This window comes from Bufo gargarizans, chromosome 3 (assembly GCF_014858855.1).
Source record: "Bufo gargarizans isolate SCDJY-AF-19 chromosome 3, ASM1485885v1, whole genome shotgun sequence".
Classification (NCBI taxonomy): Eukaryota; Metazoa; Chordata; class Amphibia; order Anura; family Bufonidae; genus Bufo; species Bufo gargarizans.
Window position 1 is genome coordinate 383,347,110 of NC_058082.1, and position 17,561 is coordinate 383,364,670.

The 17,561-nt window shown below is 40.0% G+C and overlaps 1 protein-coding gene across 1 annotated transcript in view; it reads right to left on the reverse strand.

Moving 5' to 3' along the window:
- Positions 1–216: 216 nt before the first annotated feature.
- The window catches only part of TAF11 (TATA-box binding protein associated factor 11), a 120,393-nt gene continuing 103,048 nt past the window's right edge, over positions 217–17,561 (reverse strand). Inside the window, exon 5 of the mRNA XM_044285683.1 lies at positions 217–1,447. Within this exon, the coding sequence (XP_044141618.1) occupies positions 1,391–1,447 (57 nt within the window). The 3' untranslated portion in view covers positions 217–1,390. The remainder of the gene's footprint in view (positions 1,448–17,561) is intronic.

Here is a 17,561-nt window from a genome sequence, read left to right on the forward strand (position 1 = left end):
AGAAGTTCGGGTTTGGGTACCAAACATGCGCGATTTTTCTCACGCGCGTGCAAAACGCATTACAATGTTTTGCACTGGCGCGGAAAAATCGTGCGTGTTCCCGCAACGCACCCGCACATTTTTCCGCAACGGCCCTGTGAAAGAGGCATAAGGGCTGTGAATCTCTGCAATTGCCTGCTGCAGGAGCTAGTGATGGCAAATACAGTAGCTTCAAAAGAGGTTTAAACAACTTTTTATTTCAAAATAACATTGCGGCTCAAGACAATGCATACAAATCATGTTCTACACACCATTTTCCCTTTAGCTCAACCCGTTCTTAATAGGAAGAGGGACGTTGATCCAAGAATTTGTTCTGACTCACATCTGAAGTCGGGAAGGATTTTTTTTCCCCCCATAGGGTTTTTTCCATTTTTTTTTTTTTTATTTGTCTTCCCCTGGATCAATACAGCATGATTGCAGGTTGGACTTGATGGACTTTTGCTGTCTTTTTCCAACCTTAAAGGGGTTGGCCACTTTTTGGTGATGACCAATGTGTAGGATGGTTATATGACACTTATTAATATTGCCTTTGTTGAAATTCTGCACCATTTTTTATATTTCGCAAAGGTTTCCCCCTTGTTTGCAAAGTCTATTGTGCTGGCCACACAGAGGTCTTGTCCATTAAATTGCTGATGGAGGGTCATGTGACCAGGCAAATCACCTCCATTTGATGTCTCTTCTGTTAAAATACACTGCACCTTCCATCTGCACTTGTACTGTTGGGAGCTAAGTGCAGGTGCAGTGTGTTTCAATGGAGGAGGGATGTTTGGTCACAGAACCCTCCTTCAGCGGCCATCTTATGGACAGGACCTATACGTGGACAGCACAGACATTTTGCCTAGCAAGGGGGCATGGTTTATGAAATATAGAGAACTGCACAGAATATCAACAAAGGGTAGATAACTGTCATAAAAAGGGTTGGACAACCCTTTTAATGCCCTAAGGATGACAATATAAAACAAATAAGGGCAATACTGACACTCAACATAATGACCTAAGTCCACTTTCATATGACAATATGTTGCATCGGTATTTGTATATTAAGACTAGGAGTGGATCGAAAACACTAAATAGGTGTAAATATTTTCAATATATGTTTTTCAATAGGTTTCACTTCTTGTTTTGGCTGACAAACACTGATGAAAATACTGACTAAAAAGTGTGAACATGACCCAATAATATAAAAGGGAAAACAGAAATAAACAGTGTATGAAAGGAATGGAATACTTCAAAACACGTTTCATAGCAACATATGTCATGACAATGGTTATACAATACTAGCTGAACAAGATCCGCTTGTATTTAGAATCTGGGATCTGCTCCTTAGATCTGAGTCGTCTGAGTGCTTCCCTCATGTGCCGTGGCTGTAATGGTGGGCTTTCACCCCACTTCTCACAAACATCCAGAGCTGTGAAAATGCAAATAGTGGTTACTATAGGTTATGCAGATGTTAACAAATGCAGGCTATCTGAAAGCCAAAATAGCATTAAGACTCCTTCACCATATGTTCCTCAGAATTGCCTTCTGATCAGGGGAAGTGAGAGCTGTACTTACATACAGCAGTCATTTCCTTTGAATAGGGAAACAATGTTTTTAGTGTCCACATCAAAGATGCTTTCATCTGATGAATGAGAATTTATGGCACCTTTACACAAGACAATCATCAGGAAGGAGAATTCCCAATATTTGTCCAATTCATAGACCTGTGTATGGGGATGTTAGTTAAATGAATGGATCGTTGCTTTTAAAGATCGAGACTGATTGGTTTCCATGGATAACACACTGACAGCAGAGCCCCTGCTTTGGTGAAAATAATGATGCTGGCGCCATCAGCACTGACCGCGGGGTGTGTGGAGGGAGGAAGCTTCCTTCCCGTCCACATCGGGTACCCACACTGCGGTGATGCGTACCCAATGGCTTGGAAGGCACCCTAATGCTGAATGAGTCACTCGCTCTTATTCCAATGTTGAGTCCCTTGTAGTACAGTCATTCAAATCTGAGTTAATAGTAAAAGTCCATTCACTCGGAATAGAAGCACATATAAGAGACCGTGCTTATCACTTCTTCACCACAGCGTCCCGCTGTGGTGAAGTGTCAGCGGCGTCCCGATAAAGCACTCAGTCAACTTTGCTTCAACAGTAGATTTTCTCTTGCCGGCATAAATTTAAGAACATTCTTACCATATGTAGTTGTCTGTGCCCGGATGTCGCGCTAGACGTTGGTCATATACTGTAAAAGACCGATGTCTTACGAGCTGTTCCTGTCTGACCTCCCATGCTGGCAGCTTGTGTGCACGTGGACCTTGGGTCTAGATAGCGGTCTTTATTGCAGCTTCGTTTAGGCCACCTTCCGTGCGGCAGACTGTACTCGAATAGGCAATTCGACAAAACTTATGGCTCCATCACAATATATCAATGGTCATTTGGGGGATTTAACCAGACGCGTTTCGGGGCAAAAATGTCCCCTTCCTCAGTGGTTATCGGTCCCCCCCAGAACACCCCTCCTATATAGGGGTTACGGTACCATACAAACTCTGGTCCGGATCATTTGTGTGGGTACCGGTTGAAAGTACCAGTCTTGTATAGTCACTAGGTTAATATATCAAATCTATAATCCATAAATGATCCCAAGGTACTAATATATATACGTTCACATTTTTAGCTCTTTTGTGGAATGTTATAGAAAAAAAAAACAGTAAAAACAATAAAAGGTTAAAAGCAGGGTCAAAGCAATGTTGCAGATTAAAACCACAACATACAGTTCCACACTCATAATTGTTCTTTCCATTAGTGTAAAAAACGCATCGGGACCAATGCGGTACCGGTGCGGTTTTGCAGATAAAAATGCTAGAGAAAGATCCATTTCAGTATAACTCCTTTAAGACAGGGATTATGTAATATTGTTGCGATTAAATCTGTTACAACCACAAGAATGATAACGTAAATCATTCTGTTGCTATCTTATCATGGGTTGTTATCAGATTGCCGATTTGCATGCTGTACATATGGTGGGAGATCAGCAGCGGAGAATGGGGTGGGAGCTCCTTATCAAGGGAAACCCGGCCAAGAAATAACAAAACTCTGCAAGGTTGACCATTGGGTAAGGGGCGCCCACCGACCCTCTCTAGAGGAAACCAAAGAGTTCAAACTTGTTCAGTCCACCTGAAAGCAGAGTATTCAACTCAAAAATTTGTTGCGTTTCCAACCTGGACATTTTGCCTTCGTGGTTCCCTCCCCTCCAATCCTTTGGAACCTTATCCATAGCCGCAAACTTAAGACCTGATGGGTTTTTGTTGTGGGTAACTTTAAAATGGTTGGATAGTGAATGTGTTTCTAGGCCTTTCTTAATATTAGCTACATCTTCCGAAATTCTCTTCAGGGACCTTTTTTTGTCCTCCCACGTATTGTCGTTAACACGGACACTGTATAATATAAATGACGTCTTTTGAATTGCAAGACAAAAATTATTTTATTGTGTGTCTGTGTTTGTTTGTAGTTGATAGAATTTCACTTGTTTTCCGTGGAAACAAAGTGATCTTGCAATTTGTGCATTATCCGCATCTAAAGAACAATTGTCAGATGCAGAAACTTACTCAAAACTAACAAGACACAGCCCATCAGTTTTATTTGGACTTGGTCAATTTTTGTGAGGAAGGTAAAAAAAAAAAGTGGTATTTTAAATGAAGAGGAGTTTAATTTTATATTAAAGAAACACCCACGTATACCATTGTTTTATTGCATACCCAAAATCCACAAGGATAAAAATAACCCACGGGGAGCCCTATTGTTTCAGGGATTGATTCCTTGACATCTAATCTTCCCCAATACATTGATGTACTACTGCAACCGAGAGTTAAAATCATTATTTCATATACAAAAGATTCAACACAAATTATAATAGAAAATACAGTTTTTGAAGATAATTGGATAAAGGGTTCGTTAGATGTGCAATCGTTATACACGGTCAATCAATCATGAGCAGAGTAAAAGGGCAGTTAATACCCATTTGCAACAAGAAGGCAAGTTGGACCCTAGACAAATTAGGTTTTTAATTGATGGCATTGATTTTATATTGTTGCACAATTATTTTAATGGTGATTACTATTTACGAATTCAAGGAACAGCTATGGGCACCAGGTTTGCCCCCAGTTATGCTAATTTATTAATGGCAGGGAGGAGCAAATTATTACACCCAGACTGGGGACGGACCTGGTGCTATGGCAAAAATACATCAATGATGTATTTTTTATCTGGAAATCAGGAAAGGAAACAATGTTTTTTTTAGAGGAACCTAATGTTAACGATTGTAATCTTAAATTTTCAGGTACTACAAGCAGAGAGAGTTTAGAATTTTTAGACTTGAAAATCTATGTGGAGGACAAACAATTAAAAAGTTGTACTTACATCAAACAGTCAGCAAAAAACAGCTACATTTTATACAGCTGTCATCTCCCTAGCTGGCTCATTAATATCCCTTAGGGCCAATTTCGCAGAATAAAACGTAACAAGCATTTTTAGAAAAAGAAAATCCTGTGGAGCTTGTAGATGGAGCACTCAGTAAAGTGAAAAATTTAGAACGAGCTGATTTTTTGGGAGAAAAGAATACATTTCAAAAGGAACAGAAGGGAGAACAATTACGGTTAATATTACCATACAGTGATAATCATAAAAAAATCTAAACCATTATACAAAAACACTGGCACTTGATGGGCACTATGATCTCCACAAATCCCCTCATCTCATTTACTAAGGCCCCAAACTTAGGGAACAAAGTAGCCCCAACAATTAAAAATGATAAATGGGTTCTTTAGATGCGGACAATGCACAAATTGCGAGATCACTTAAGTTTCCACGGAAAGCTAGTGAAATTTTATCAACTACAAACACAGACACACAATAAAATAATTTTTGTCTTGCAATTCGAAAGACGTTATTTATATGATAGAGTGTCCGTGTAAACGACAATACGTGGGGAGGAAAAAAAAAGTCCCTGAAGAAGAGAATTTCGGAACATGTAGCTAATATACAGAAAGGCCTACAGGGAGTGCAGAATTATTAGGCAAATGAGTATTTTGACCACATCATCCTCTTTATGCATGTTGTCTTACTCCAAGCTGTATAGGCTCGAAAGCCTACTACCAATTAAGCATATTAGGTGATGTGCATCTCTGTAATGAGAAGGGGTGTGGTCTAATGACATCAACACCCTATATCAGGTGTGCATAATTATTAGGCAACTTCCTTTCCTTTGGCAAAATGGGTCAAAAGAAGGACTTGACAGGCTCAGAAAAGTCAAAAATAGTGTGATATCTTGCAGAGGGATGCAGCACTCTTAAAATTGCAAAGCTTCTGAAGCGTGATCATCGAACAATCTAGCGTTTCATTCAAAATAGTCAACAGGGTCGCAAGAAGCGTGTGGAAAAACCAAGGCGCAAAATAACTGCCCATGAACTGAGAAAAGTCAAGCGTGCAGCTGCCAAGATGCCACTTGACACCAGTTTGGCCATATTTCAGAGCTGCAACATCACTGGAGTGCCCAAAAGCACAAGGTGTGTAATACTCAGAGACATGGCCAAGGTAAGAAAGGCTGAAAGACGACCACCACTGACCACACACAAGCTGAAACGTCAAGACTGGGCCAAGAAATATCTCAAGACTGATTTTTCTAAGGTTTTATGGACTGATGAAATGAGAGTGAGTCTTGATGGGCCAGATGGATTGGTAAAGGGCAGAGAGCTCCAGTCCGACTCAGACGCCAGCAAGGTGGAGGTGGAGTACTGGTTTGGGCTGGTATCATCAAAGATGAGCCTGTGGGGCCTTTTCGGGTTGAGGATGGAGTCAAGCTCAACTCCCAGTCCTACTGCCAGTTTCTGGAAGACACCTTCTTCAAGCAGTGGTACAGGAAGAAGTCTGCATCCTTCAAGAAAAACATGATTTTCATGCAGGACAATGCTCCATCACACGCGTCCAAGTACTCCACAGCGTGGCTGGCAAGAAAGGGTATAAAAGAAGAAAATCTAATGACATGGCCTCCTTGTTCACCTGATCTGAACCCCATTGAGAACCTGTGGTCCATCATCAAATGTGAGATTTACAAGGAGGGAAAACAGTACACCTCTCTGAACAGTGTCTGGGAGGCTGTGGTTGCTGCTGCACGCAATGTTGATGGTGAACAGATCAAAACACTGACAGAATCCATGGATGGCAGGCTTTTGAGTGTCCTTGCAAAGAAAGGTGGCTATATTGGTCACTGATTTGTTTTTGTTTTGTTTTTGAATGTCAGAAATGTATATTTGTGAATGTTGAGATGCTATATTGGTTTCACTGGTAAAAATAAATAATTGAAATGGGTATATATTTGTTTTTTGTTAAGTTGCCTAATAATTATGCACAGTAATAGTCACCTGCACACACAGATATCCCCCTAAAATAGCTAAAACTAAAAACAAACTAAAAACTACTTCCAAAAATATTCAGCTTTGATATTAATGAGTTTTTTGGGTTCATTGAGAACATGGTTGTTGTTCAATAATAAAATTAATCCTCAAAAATACAACTTGCCTAATAATTCTGCACTCCCTGTAGAAACACATTCACTATCCAACCATTTTAAAGATACCTACAACAAAAACCCATTAGGTTGGATAAGGTTCCAAAGGATTGGAGGGGGACCACGTAAGCAAAATGTCCAGGTTGGAAACGCAACAAATTTTTGAGTTGAAAACACTCTGCTTCCAGGCGGACTGAACGCAGAGTTTTAACTCTTTGGTTTCCTCTAGAGGATCGGTGGGCGCCCATTACCAACCTTGCCGAGTTTTGTTATTTCTTGGCCGGGTTTCCCTTGATAAGGGGCTCCCAACCCATTCTCCGCTGCTGATCTCCCACCATATGTACAGCATGCAAATCAGCGATCTGATAACACATGATAAGATAACAGAATGATTTACGTTATCATTCTTGTGGTTGTAACAGCTTTAATCGCAACAATATTACATAATCCCTGTCTTAAAGAAGTTATACTGAAATGGATCTTTCTCTAGCACTTTTATCTGCAAATCCGCACCGGTACCGCATTGGTCCCGATGCGTTTTTTACACTAATGGAAAGTACAATTACGAGTGTGGAACTGTATGTCGTGGTTTTTAATCTACAACATTGCTTTGACCCTGTTTCTCTGCTGTTAATCTCCCAGCATATGTACAGCATGCAAATCAGCGATCAGATAACTCATAATAAGATGGCTACAGAATGATTAACGTTATCCTTCTTGTGGTTAAAAACAGATCTAATCGTAACAATATTCCATAATCCCTATGTTAAAGGAGTAATATTGAAATCGATTTTTTTCTAGCACTTTTACATGCAAACCGCACCGATACCGCATTGGTCCCGATGCATTTTTTTACACTACTAGACAGAACAATTACGAGTGTGGAACTGTATGTCGTGGTTTTAATCTGCAACATTGCTTTGACCCTGATTTTAACCTTTTATTGTTCTTTTACTGTTTGTTTTTCTATAACATTCCACAAAAGAGCTAAAAATGTGAACGTATATTTATTAGTACCTTGGGATCATTTATGGATTATAGATTTGATATATTAACCTAGTGACTATACAAGACTGGTACTATCATCCAGTAACCACAAAAATGATCCGGACCAGAGTTTATATGGTACCGTGACCCCTATATAGGATGGGTATTCTGGAGGGACAGATAACCTGAGGAAGGGGCCATTTTTGCCCCAAAACGCGTCTGGTTAAATCCCCAAAATAACTATTGATAAATTGTGATGGAGCCAGAAGTTTTGTCGAATTGCCTATTTGAGTACCGTCTCCCGCGTGAAAGGTGGCCTAAACGAAGCTGCAACAAAGACCGCTATCTAGACCTAAGATCCATGCGCAAACAAGCCGCCAACGTGGGAGGTTAGACGGGAACAGCTCGTAAGACATCGGTCTTTTACAGTATATGACCAACGTCTAGAGCGACATCCGGACACAGACAACTACATATGGTAAGAATGGTCTTAAATTTATGCCGGCAAGAGAAAATGTACTGTTAAATCACTCAGTCAACTTTGCTTCAGTGGGACGCCGCTGTCGATGGTATCCATGGTGAAGAAGTGATCAGCACGGTCGCTTATATGTGCTTCTGTTCGGAGTGAATGGACTTTTACTATTAACTCAGATTTGAATGACTGTACAACGGGACTCAACATTGGAATAAGAGCGAGTGACTCAATCAATGAAGAAATAGACATTGTTTCTATTGGTTACACTAAGCCAATATAGGCAACCACAAACTAGGTGCACCTTACCATTTTCTGCTGGGATTGTGCTGTGTTGTGCTACTATACACACTCCGCCTGGTGTCTAGTAGAAGCTCTGATTTATTTAATGTTTTGATTTTACCATCGACTGCATTTGTGATTTTATTTATTTATATCAACCCATATATTGGTTTTAATATTAACCCTTTCAGGCCTGCCCCATTTTCAAATCTATTATCTGTGTGCACAACTACAATGGTGTGTCAATACCGGGGACGGAGTATTACTATCACATATCCTAGGTCAACGCCAACAGCACGCAAATAACATTTTTAGTATATTGGAATCCGGGCTGCTTCAGCGTGCAGACTACCCCTGTCCCATCGGAGCCGCGCTACAGAAAGTTTGGAATAAAATCAAGGTACTGATTCATGCCCCTCAAATTTTGGACTTCTCCCCGTTATGGGATAACCCCGCGCTAACAGAATTCTTGACACTTAACGAAAACGAATACTGGACTCGAAAAGGTATCACATTAGTTTCACATATATACACGAAAGGGAAAAGCAAATCAATAAGGGAACTGATACAACAGGCACCAATAACTGCATTAGAGCACTATAGATATTGTCAACTACAACACGCATTAGCATACACGCTCAAAAAAACACCTCTGACAAGAGTTACTCCGGGGTTTTTATTATATGTATATAATATAGTAGGGAACAAAGTTAAGATTTAACTAATATATAGGAGATTTATCGAGGAAATAAGCACTATCACTAAATTCAAAAGTGTTGATAAATGGAAGACAGACATTGGGGAATGTAACCCCTCACAATGGCGGGAAATATACCAAAACATTAAGAAGGCTTCTCTTTCACGACAACACCGATTGATACAATTTAAAATAATACATCGTTTATATGTTACCCCGAGTCTGTTATCTAAAATGTATATCAATAAGGGTCAAGAATTTAGCTGTCTGAAATGCTCTTGTGTAGCCGCAGGGCTTGTACACATGCTGTGGGACTGCCCTGCCATTAGGACCTTTTGGGGCTGCATATTTCAGACAATGGCGGCAAACAGCAGGAATAGCCCCCCCTTGACTATCCAAGTAGTTGTACTTGGACTTTTCCCTCCCGAGTACAAAAACAAAACTACCAAAAATGAACAGGCATACTGGCTGAAGGGGTTTCTATTGGCCAAGGTGATAATCCTGAGACAGTGGGTGAAAGATAGACCTCCAATAATAAATGATTGGCAAAGTTTAATGACGAGAATAACACATTTTGAGGGCATGAAACGACGTGGGTTGAGCGATGCCATAGGAATGGGCGTACAGAGAGGGGAAACAGCTAGCAGCAATATTCCGACTAGAACTGACGACCATTAATCGGTGGAGACTACTGCATAAATACATCCTAACAAACCATTATACATTCTTAAAAGATAAATTCTATCAACACAGCCCACGTTAAGCATGCGTGATATTGTAAAGGACTGAAGAAAATATCTATGAGGGGGGCAAGAGCACTCCGCCGCCCCTCGCGGCGGCCGCACCAAGCCAGGTGGGACGGGTGGGGGGTGGTGAGGGGGGGGGGGGGAGGGGTTTTTGTTTGGGTTCTGGAATCTATGCCTGAGAATTGATATTAAAGCTGGACTATCCTGACTATAGATATCTTGTTATATATGTTTGCTCTATGGCATGGACGCAATATATTGTTCTATATGTAATTGTTATATGTGATTAGAAATTTGTTTTTATACTGTTTATATTTGAAAAAAAAACAAAAAAACAATAAAGATATTTAAATTAAAAAAAAACAAAAAAAAAAAACCCTTTCATGACCAAGGGTCATTGATGCCCCAGTGTCCAGGTCAAAATTTACAAATCTGACATGCGTCACTTTATGTGGTAATAACTTTGGAACACTTTTACTTATCCAAGCAACTCGGAGATAGTTTTCTCGTGACACATTGTACTTCATGATATTCATAAATTTGAATCAATATATTTAATCTTTATTTATAAAAACAAAAAAATCCAAAATTTACCCCAAATTTTGAAAAATTCCCAATTTTCCCAATTTCAATTTCTCTGCTTCTAAAACAGAAAGTAATGCATAATAAAATATTTATTACTTAACATTCCCAATTTGTCTACTTTATGTTGGCATCATTTTGGAAATGTAATTAATTTTTTTTAGGACGTTAGAAGGCTTAGAAGTTTAGAAGCAATTCTTAAAATTTTTAAGAAAATTTCCAAAACCTACTTTTTAAAGGACCAGTTCAAGTCTGAAGTCACTTTGTGGCGCCTACATAGTTGATACCCCCATAAATGACCCCATTGTAGAAACTACACCCCTCAAGTTACTCAAAACTGATTTTAAGAAACTTTGTTAACCCTTTAGGTGTTCCACAAGAATTAAAGGAATATGGAGATGAAATATCTAAATTTCACTTTTTTGGCAGATTTTCCATTTTTATTACATTTTCTTTCTTAAAACACATTGAGGGTTAACAGCCAAACAATACTCCATATTTATTACCCCAATTCCATGGTTTACAGAAACACCCCACATTTGTTTTTTTTACAAGATTCATCTGACAGGGTAGATCATGTGCTATTTTTATAGAGCAGGTTGTTTCGGACATAATGATATCAAATATGTCTACTTTCTTTGTTTGTTTCAGTTTTACATAAAGCATTTTTGAAAAAGAAATTATGTTTTTGTGTGTCCATTTTCTGAATGCCATATGTTTTTTTTATTTTTCTGCCGATCATCTTGTGCAGGGGCTAATTTTTTGCAGAAAGTGTTGGTTTTTATTGGTAACATTTTTGGGTACATAGGATAATTCTTTATTACACTTTATGGGGCTAGGTGACCAAGAAATTGGCTGTTTTGGAACAGTTTTCATTTATTTATTTTTACAGCGTTCAAAAATACAGTTAGGTCATGTGACAGTTTTATAGAGCAGATCGTTACGGACGTGGCAATACCTAATAGGTATACTTTACCTTTTCTTATTTAAGTTTTACACAATAATAGCATTTCTGAAACCAAAAAAATTATGGTTTAGTGTCTCCATAGTCTGAGAGCCATAGCTTTTTTTATTTTTTGGGAGATTGTCTTAAATAGGGTATAATTTTTGCGGGATGAGGTGACTGTTTGATTGGTACTATTTTGAGGGTCATAAGCCTTTTTGTTCGCTTGCTGTTGCATTTTTTGTGATGTAAGGTGACAAAAATGGCTTTTTTGGCCCTTTTTTGTTCACCTGAGCGGTTAGGTCATGTGATATTTTTATCGAGCAGGTTATTACGGATGCAGCGATACCTAATATGTACACTTTTTTTTATTTATTTCACTTTAACACAATAATAGTATATTTGAAATATAAAAAACATGTTTTAGTGTCTCAATGTTGAAAGAACTATAGTTTTTTTTATTTTTTGAGCGATTTTCTTATGTAGGGTCTCATTTTGTGACGGTTTTATTGGTACCATTTTGTTTGATATACACCTTTTTGATCGCTTGGTGTTGCAGTTTTTGTGATGTAAGGTGACAAAAATGGCTTTTTACACCGTTTTTATTTTTGATGGTGTTTGTCGGACGGGGTCTATTATGTGATACATTTATAGAGACGGTCGTTACGGACACGGTGACACCTAATATGTGTATTTAATTTTTTTCATTTTTTTTTATAGGAAAATGTAATTTATTTATTTTTACTTTTATTATTTTCACTATTTTTTATCAAGTCCCTCTTGGATCTTGAAGATCCAGTGGGGCTGATGGCTGTACTATACTTTGCATTACTATCAGATGTCCTGTAGGTGGCAACAGCGGACGCTTTTGCAAAGCGCCCGGTTGCCATGGCAAACATCTGGCGCTGCCATCACAGCGCAGCAGCCCCGATGGTGGAGAGAGGGAGCCCCCTCCCTCTTTTAACCCCATGGATGAAGCAGCATCTTAGGGGTTACAGCAGAGTGTCAGCATAGAGCTGACACTCTCTGCTGATGGCGGGGGCTCAGGAATGGAGCAGCCGCCATCAAACACAGCAGGGGGACCGAACCGCATCGGGGCAGCGCTGGAAAGGAGGAGGGGGAAGCCAGCATTGAGGGAGGCAGCACAAATGGGGACAGGAGGAATGTATGGGGAGGGGGCAGACCACATCAGGGCAGGCTGCATGAATGTGGATGAGAGCGGGGGGAACTGCATAAGGGGCAGGCGGGGACAAGGGACAAGGGGGGGCTTGGAGGCGCCCAGATCGGGGGGCATGAGGACACTACCCGATTTCTGAAACTGGCATTTTTTCACTGCCGCGATCCGATTGGTTAGTCTGCACAGACTAACCAATCGGATCTATTGTCGGCAAGGGACCACTCCGATTGGTCTTTTGCCGGCATTACTGCACTGTATGCTGTCCGTGACAGCAACAGTGCCTGGGCCAGAAGCCTTAATCCAAGCGTTTTGCAGCGCTTTGATTAAAGAGCTGGCTTGACGTTTATACACGTGGGAGCTGCACAGGGCATGTGCAAATATAACATACATAAACGTATTGCAGTTGTGAAGGGGTTAAATTAAGTGTTAGTATCAGAGAGTGCCCAGTTGTTCTTTTTGTATCCATTGTAACTCTTGAGTAGACAGGGTGAGCCTACTTTACTGTGAGCACCTCGTATGGTCATCCGTTGCTCCAGTCCCACAAAAAGAAAGATAAGTAGACATATTAGGTATCACTGCGTCTGTATCGACTCGCGCTATAAAAAAAACACATGATCCACCCAGTTAAATGAACGCCGTAAAAAAAAAAACACCATGTACCCCAAGCGTAATACCAAGCGATCAAAAAAAAAATATATCAAATGTACCCCAAAATGATATCAGTCAGTCATTTCATCCTGAAAAAAAATTTGACGCTATCTAAGACAATCGGCAGAAAAATAAAAATTTAATATGGATCGCAGAACATGGCAACACAAAACTAAGATTTAGGTCAGGGACAGGACTCATCTCAGGTTAATTTGCATATGTATAAAATCGTTTTTTTTTACACAATTAAAGCACACAGAGCTATGGGGACTGGATATTGCGGATGTGCTAGCGGCCATCTAGCAACCCATGTCCTCAGCTCTATACACAATATCCCGGTAACAGGTTCCCTTTAAGGTATGATTTTCCTTTCTTCTAAAGGATTCTATCCCTTCTCTTATGCTTTCTTGTTTTATATCTGGGAGATAGGAATGCTGCTTCACCGAATCTAGAAGGGTTCCCAGGAATTTTTTCCTGGTGTCCGGATGCAGGTCAGATTTTTTATTTTTTTATTTATCATCCATCCCAATTCTTTTAACAGGGATAGAGTTTGATGAAGGTGCTCCTCCAGACGTTGTTTTGATTTTGCTTAAGTAAGAAATTGTCCAGGTAAGGTACTATCATTATTAGTTGTTTTTTTTTCTTAAATAGGCCATCATTTCTGTGATCACTTTTGTAAATATGCGTGGGGCTAAAGATATCCCGAACGGAAGACATTGGTAATGGTAAATTCTTCCCTTGCATTTGATCGCAAACCTTAGGTATTGTTGGTGCTGTTGATGAATGGGGAGGTGTTCGTAAGCATCCTTTAAGTCTATAGTGCATAAGAACGCTCCTGGAGTTAAAAGGGGAGTTGTCAATCTTATTGACTCCATTTTGAATTTGTGATATAACACCCATTTGTTCAGGAATTTTAAGTTGATAATAGTTCCAATTGACCCGTCTGGTTTCTTTATGAAGAACAGCTTTGAGTAATGTCCTTTGAATTCCTGCGGATGAGGCATTGAATTGTTGCTCCCAGACTGACAAGTTTTTGTATTTCCGCCAGAAGTCGATTCTGTAGAGAAAGAAGTCGATTCTGTAGAGAATTGCTCTGAAATTCCGTGATCTGAAAAATCTGGGGAGGAAGACAACGGAACTCTATTCTGAACCAATGGATTCTAGATGGAGTCTAGAATCCATTGGTTTTGTGTGAATCGCACCGATCTCTGCCAGAAGTAGCAGTCTCTCTCTCCCCCCCCCCCCACCCCCCCCCCCACTGGCCTGGTGCCATTGTTTTCCTGTATTGGCATTTGAATTGAAGAAAAATTCTCTTCCTCTTCCCCCTTTAGGGTAGCTCCGTCTTCTAGTCTTACCTTTTCCTCTAGCTGTTGTGTTTTGAAATTTTCTAGAGGGATTCCGAAAGGGCTGCGGCTTCTTTGATTTTTCTTCTGGAAAGCCTTTTTTTCCTATCTGCTGCACTTTCCAGAATAGAATCCAGGACTCGTCCAAATAGGAAAGAGCCAGAGAAGGGGATTGCACATTGGAAGCTATGTTCCCTGACCATGATTTAAGCCAGAGCGCCCATCTTGCCGTATTGGTTAGCGACTAATTTCTTGCTGAAAACCGGATAGATTCTGCTGAGGCATCTGCCATGAAAGTAGCCGCCAACTTCAATAATGGTAGCGAATTTCTTCCCTGGAAGTTTTTAGTTTGAGATGATTCTCCAGTTGTTCGAGCCACAGAATCATTGCTCTGGCCACAGATGTGGCAGCAATATTTGTCTTAAGGGACACAGCCGAAGACTACCATGCTTTCTTTAATAAACAGTCTATTTTACGATTCATCGGATCCTTCAACTCGGATGAATCTTCAAATGGGATTGTGGTTTTCTTTGCCACTTGAATATCGACTTTAGGGATATTTTCCCATAATTTTGTCTCTTCCGGATCAAATAGTCTGCTTTTAAATTCACGTGGTACATATAGTTTCTTTTCTGCTTCTTCCCATTAGTCATTTATTAATACCTTCAAATTCAAATTTATTGGGAAAAGCTTATTTTTTTGCTCCCCTGAACATTTCATCTTGAATGGTTCTGGCCTGCTTCTCCTCTTCGACCACCACAGTCTGTCTTATCTCTGTTAGAAGGGGATCTAAGTACTCCTATATAGAACTCTCTGTATTACCGGACAACCAGGGCAGGGAGTGTAACTAACATGACCCTGGATGGGGGAATCTGTACTACCCTCCTGCTTTCCAGATACCTGGACCTCCATGATGTACAACATCATCACTTAAATGGACTTACCCCATTTGGTACGCCTCCTCCACCAACGCGCCTCCTCTTCCCGGGGGACTCATTCCAAGGAAGAGTCGACCCCCATGCGAGGTCTCAGATTACCAAGGCTTCCAGCATGCACTGATGGCCGCCTCCATCTTCTTCCAGCGTACGCGCACTTCCGGTCAAGTGGTATGATCGGCAGTCATGCACCGGGCAGTGCGTACAGAGGAGCGCATGAGAGACGCATCTGAGCACAGCACAGAGCTCCCACAGGAGAAGCGGCAACGGCATCCCCGATACCGCGGCAATGAATTTGACAGTAGAAGGTGCTTTGGATCCAGTCTTCTAAGGTATCGGGGAAGAGCTAGGGGACCCCTTCCCAGAGAGGTGCTAGCTTAGGCTACTGGAAGCTGAGAGGAGAGGCAGAACCCTCCAGCCTCAGCCTCTTTCCTGAAAACATCTCTCTTTATCCCTGAGCAAGGACTCCTCTCTGCTCCTATCCCTCCGTAGGGACAGGAAGAACACTGGAGAGTAGGGGAGGGGCCTTTTAATCTCTCTCGCTTCCTGTCCCTACAGAGACCAATAGGACATCCTCCAGCAGGTGCTGTCATGGAGGGACGTCCTGGAAAACAAGATTTAATTCTGTTCAAAAATGCTTTTACCGTTTAAAATTTAACAAAAATAAACACATTAGGTATTGCTGTGTCTGTAACAACCTGTTCTATAAAAGTATCAGGATATGCCCAATCAAGTGAATGCTGTAAAAAGATAAAAATAAAAACTGTGTCAAAACAGCAATTTTTTGTCACCTTGCCTCACAAAAAGTGTAATACCAAGTGATAAAAAGCTATATGTACTCAAAAATGGTACCAGTCATCCATCTCCTCCTACAAAAACATGAGACCCAACCTAAGACAATCGCCAGAAAAATTTAAATAAAATATGGATCTCAGAACATGGCAACACAAGAACAAGATTTTCTGTTCAAAAATGCTTTTACCGTGTAAAACTTAAAAATAAGACACATTAGGTATTGCCGTGTCCGTAACAACCTGCTCAATAAAAATATCACCTGATATACCCTGACAGGCGAACGCTGTAAAAATAAATAACTGCCAGATCATTTTTTGTCAGCTTGCCTTGCAAAATGCATATCAAGTGATCAAAAAGTAATATATTCCCCAAAATGGTACCAATTAAAACATCACCTCATCCCGCAAAAAATGAACCACCACATAAAACTATCACTCAAAAAATAAAAACCAATTGCGCCCATAAACCAATCCATCAAAATCTGCGCTGTATTCAGGAGAAAATGGGTAACAAATTACTGGGTGCTTTTTCTTCCGTTACCCCTTGTGAAAATGAAAAATTTGGGGCTAAAGCAACATTTTATTGGAAGAAATGAAACTACAGCCAAGTGTTTCCAAATTCCTTAAAACGCTTATGAGGTCAAAGTACTCAGTACACCCCTTAGTATGAGGGGGCTAGTTTCCAAAATGGGGTCACTTTTTGAGGGTTTCCACTGTAGGGGTATGCCAGGTTTTCTTCAAATACAAAATGGTGCCCAAAAACCATTCTAGCAAAATCTGCCTCCAAAAACACCATATGGGGTTCCTTTCCTTCTGACAACTGTCATGTTCCCTGACAGCAGTTTACTATAACATATGGGGTATTTCTGTAAACTGCATAATCAGAGTAACATATATTGAGGTTTATTTTGCTGTTAACCCTTGCTGTGCTGCAATAAAAACTACCCCAAAAAATTAAATTCTTAAATTTCACCTCCATTTTCCTGTAATTCTTATGGAAAACCTTAAGGCTTAAAGTTTGTAACATCATTTTAGAATAATTTTAGGGACATAGTTTCTAAAACCGAGTCATTTATGAGTGGTTTCCATTACAAAACCCCTTAAAAATCACTTTATAACTGAACTGGTGCTTAAAAAATGGTTTAGGATTTTTTTTTGAAAAAACTGCATCTAAAATTCAAAGCCTTCCAACGTCCTAAAAAAATTAAAATGACATACAAAATGATGCAAACATAAAGTAGACAAATGGAAAATGTAAAGTAATAATTATTTTGTGAGGTACCATCTGCCATAAAAACAGAGAAATTCATATCTAGAAAATAGTGAATTTTTCAAGATTTTCACAAATGTTGGGATTTTTTTAATAA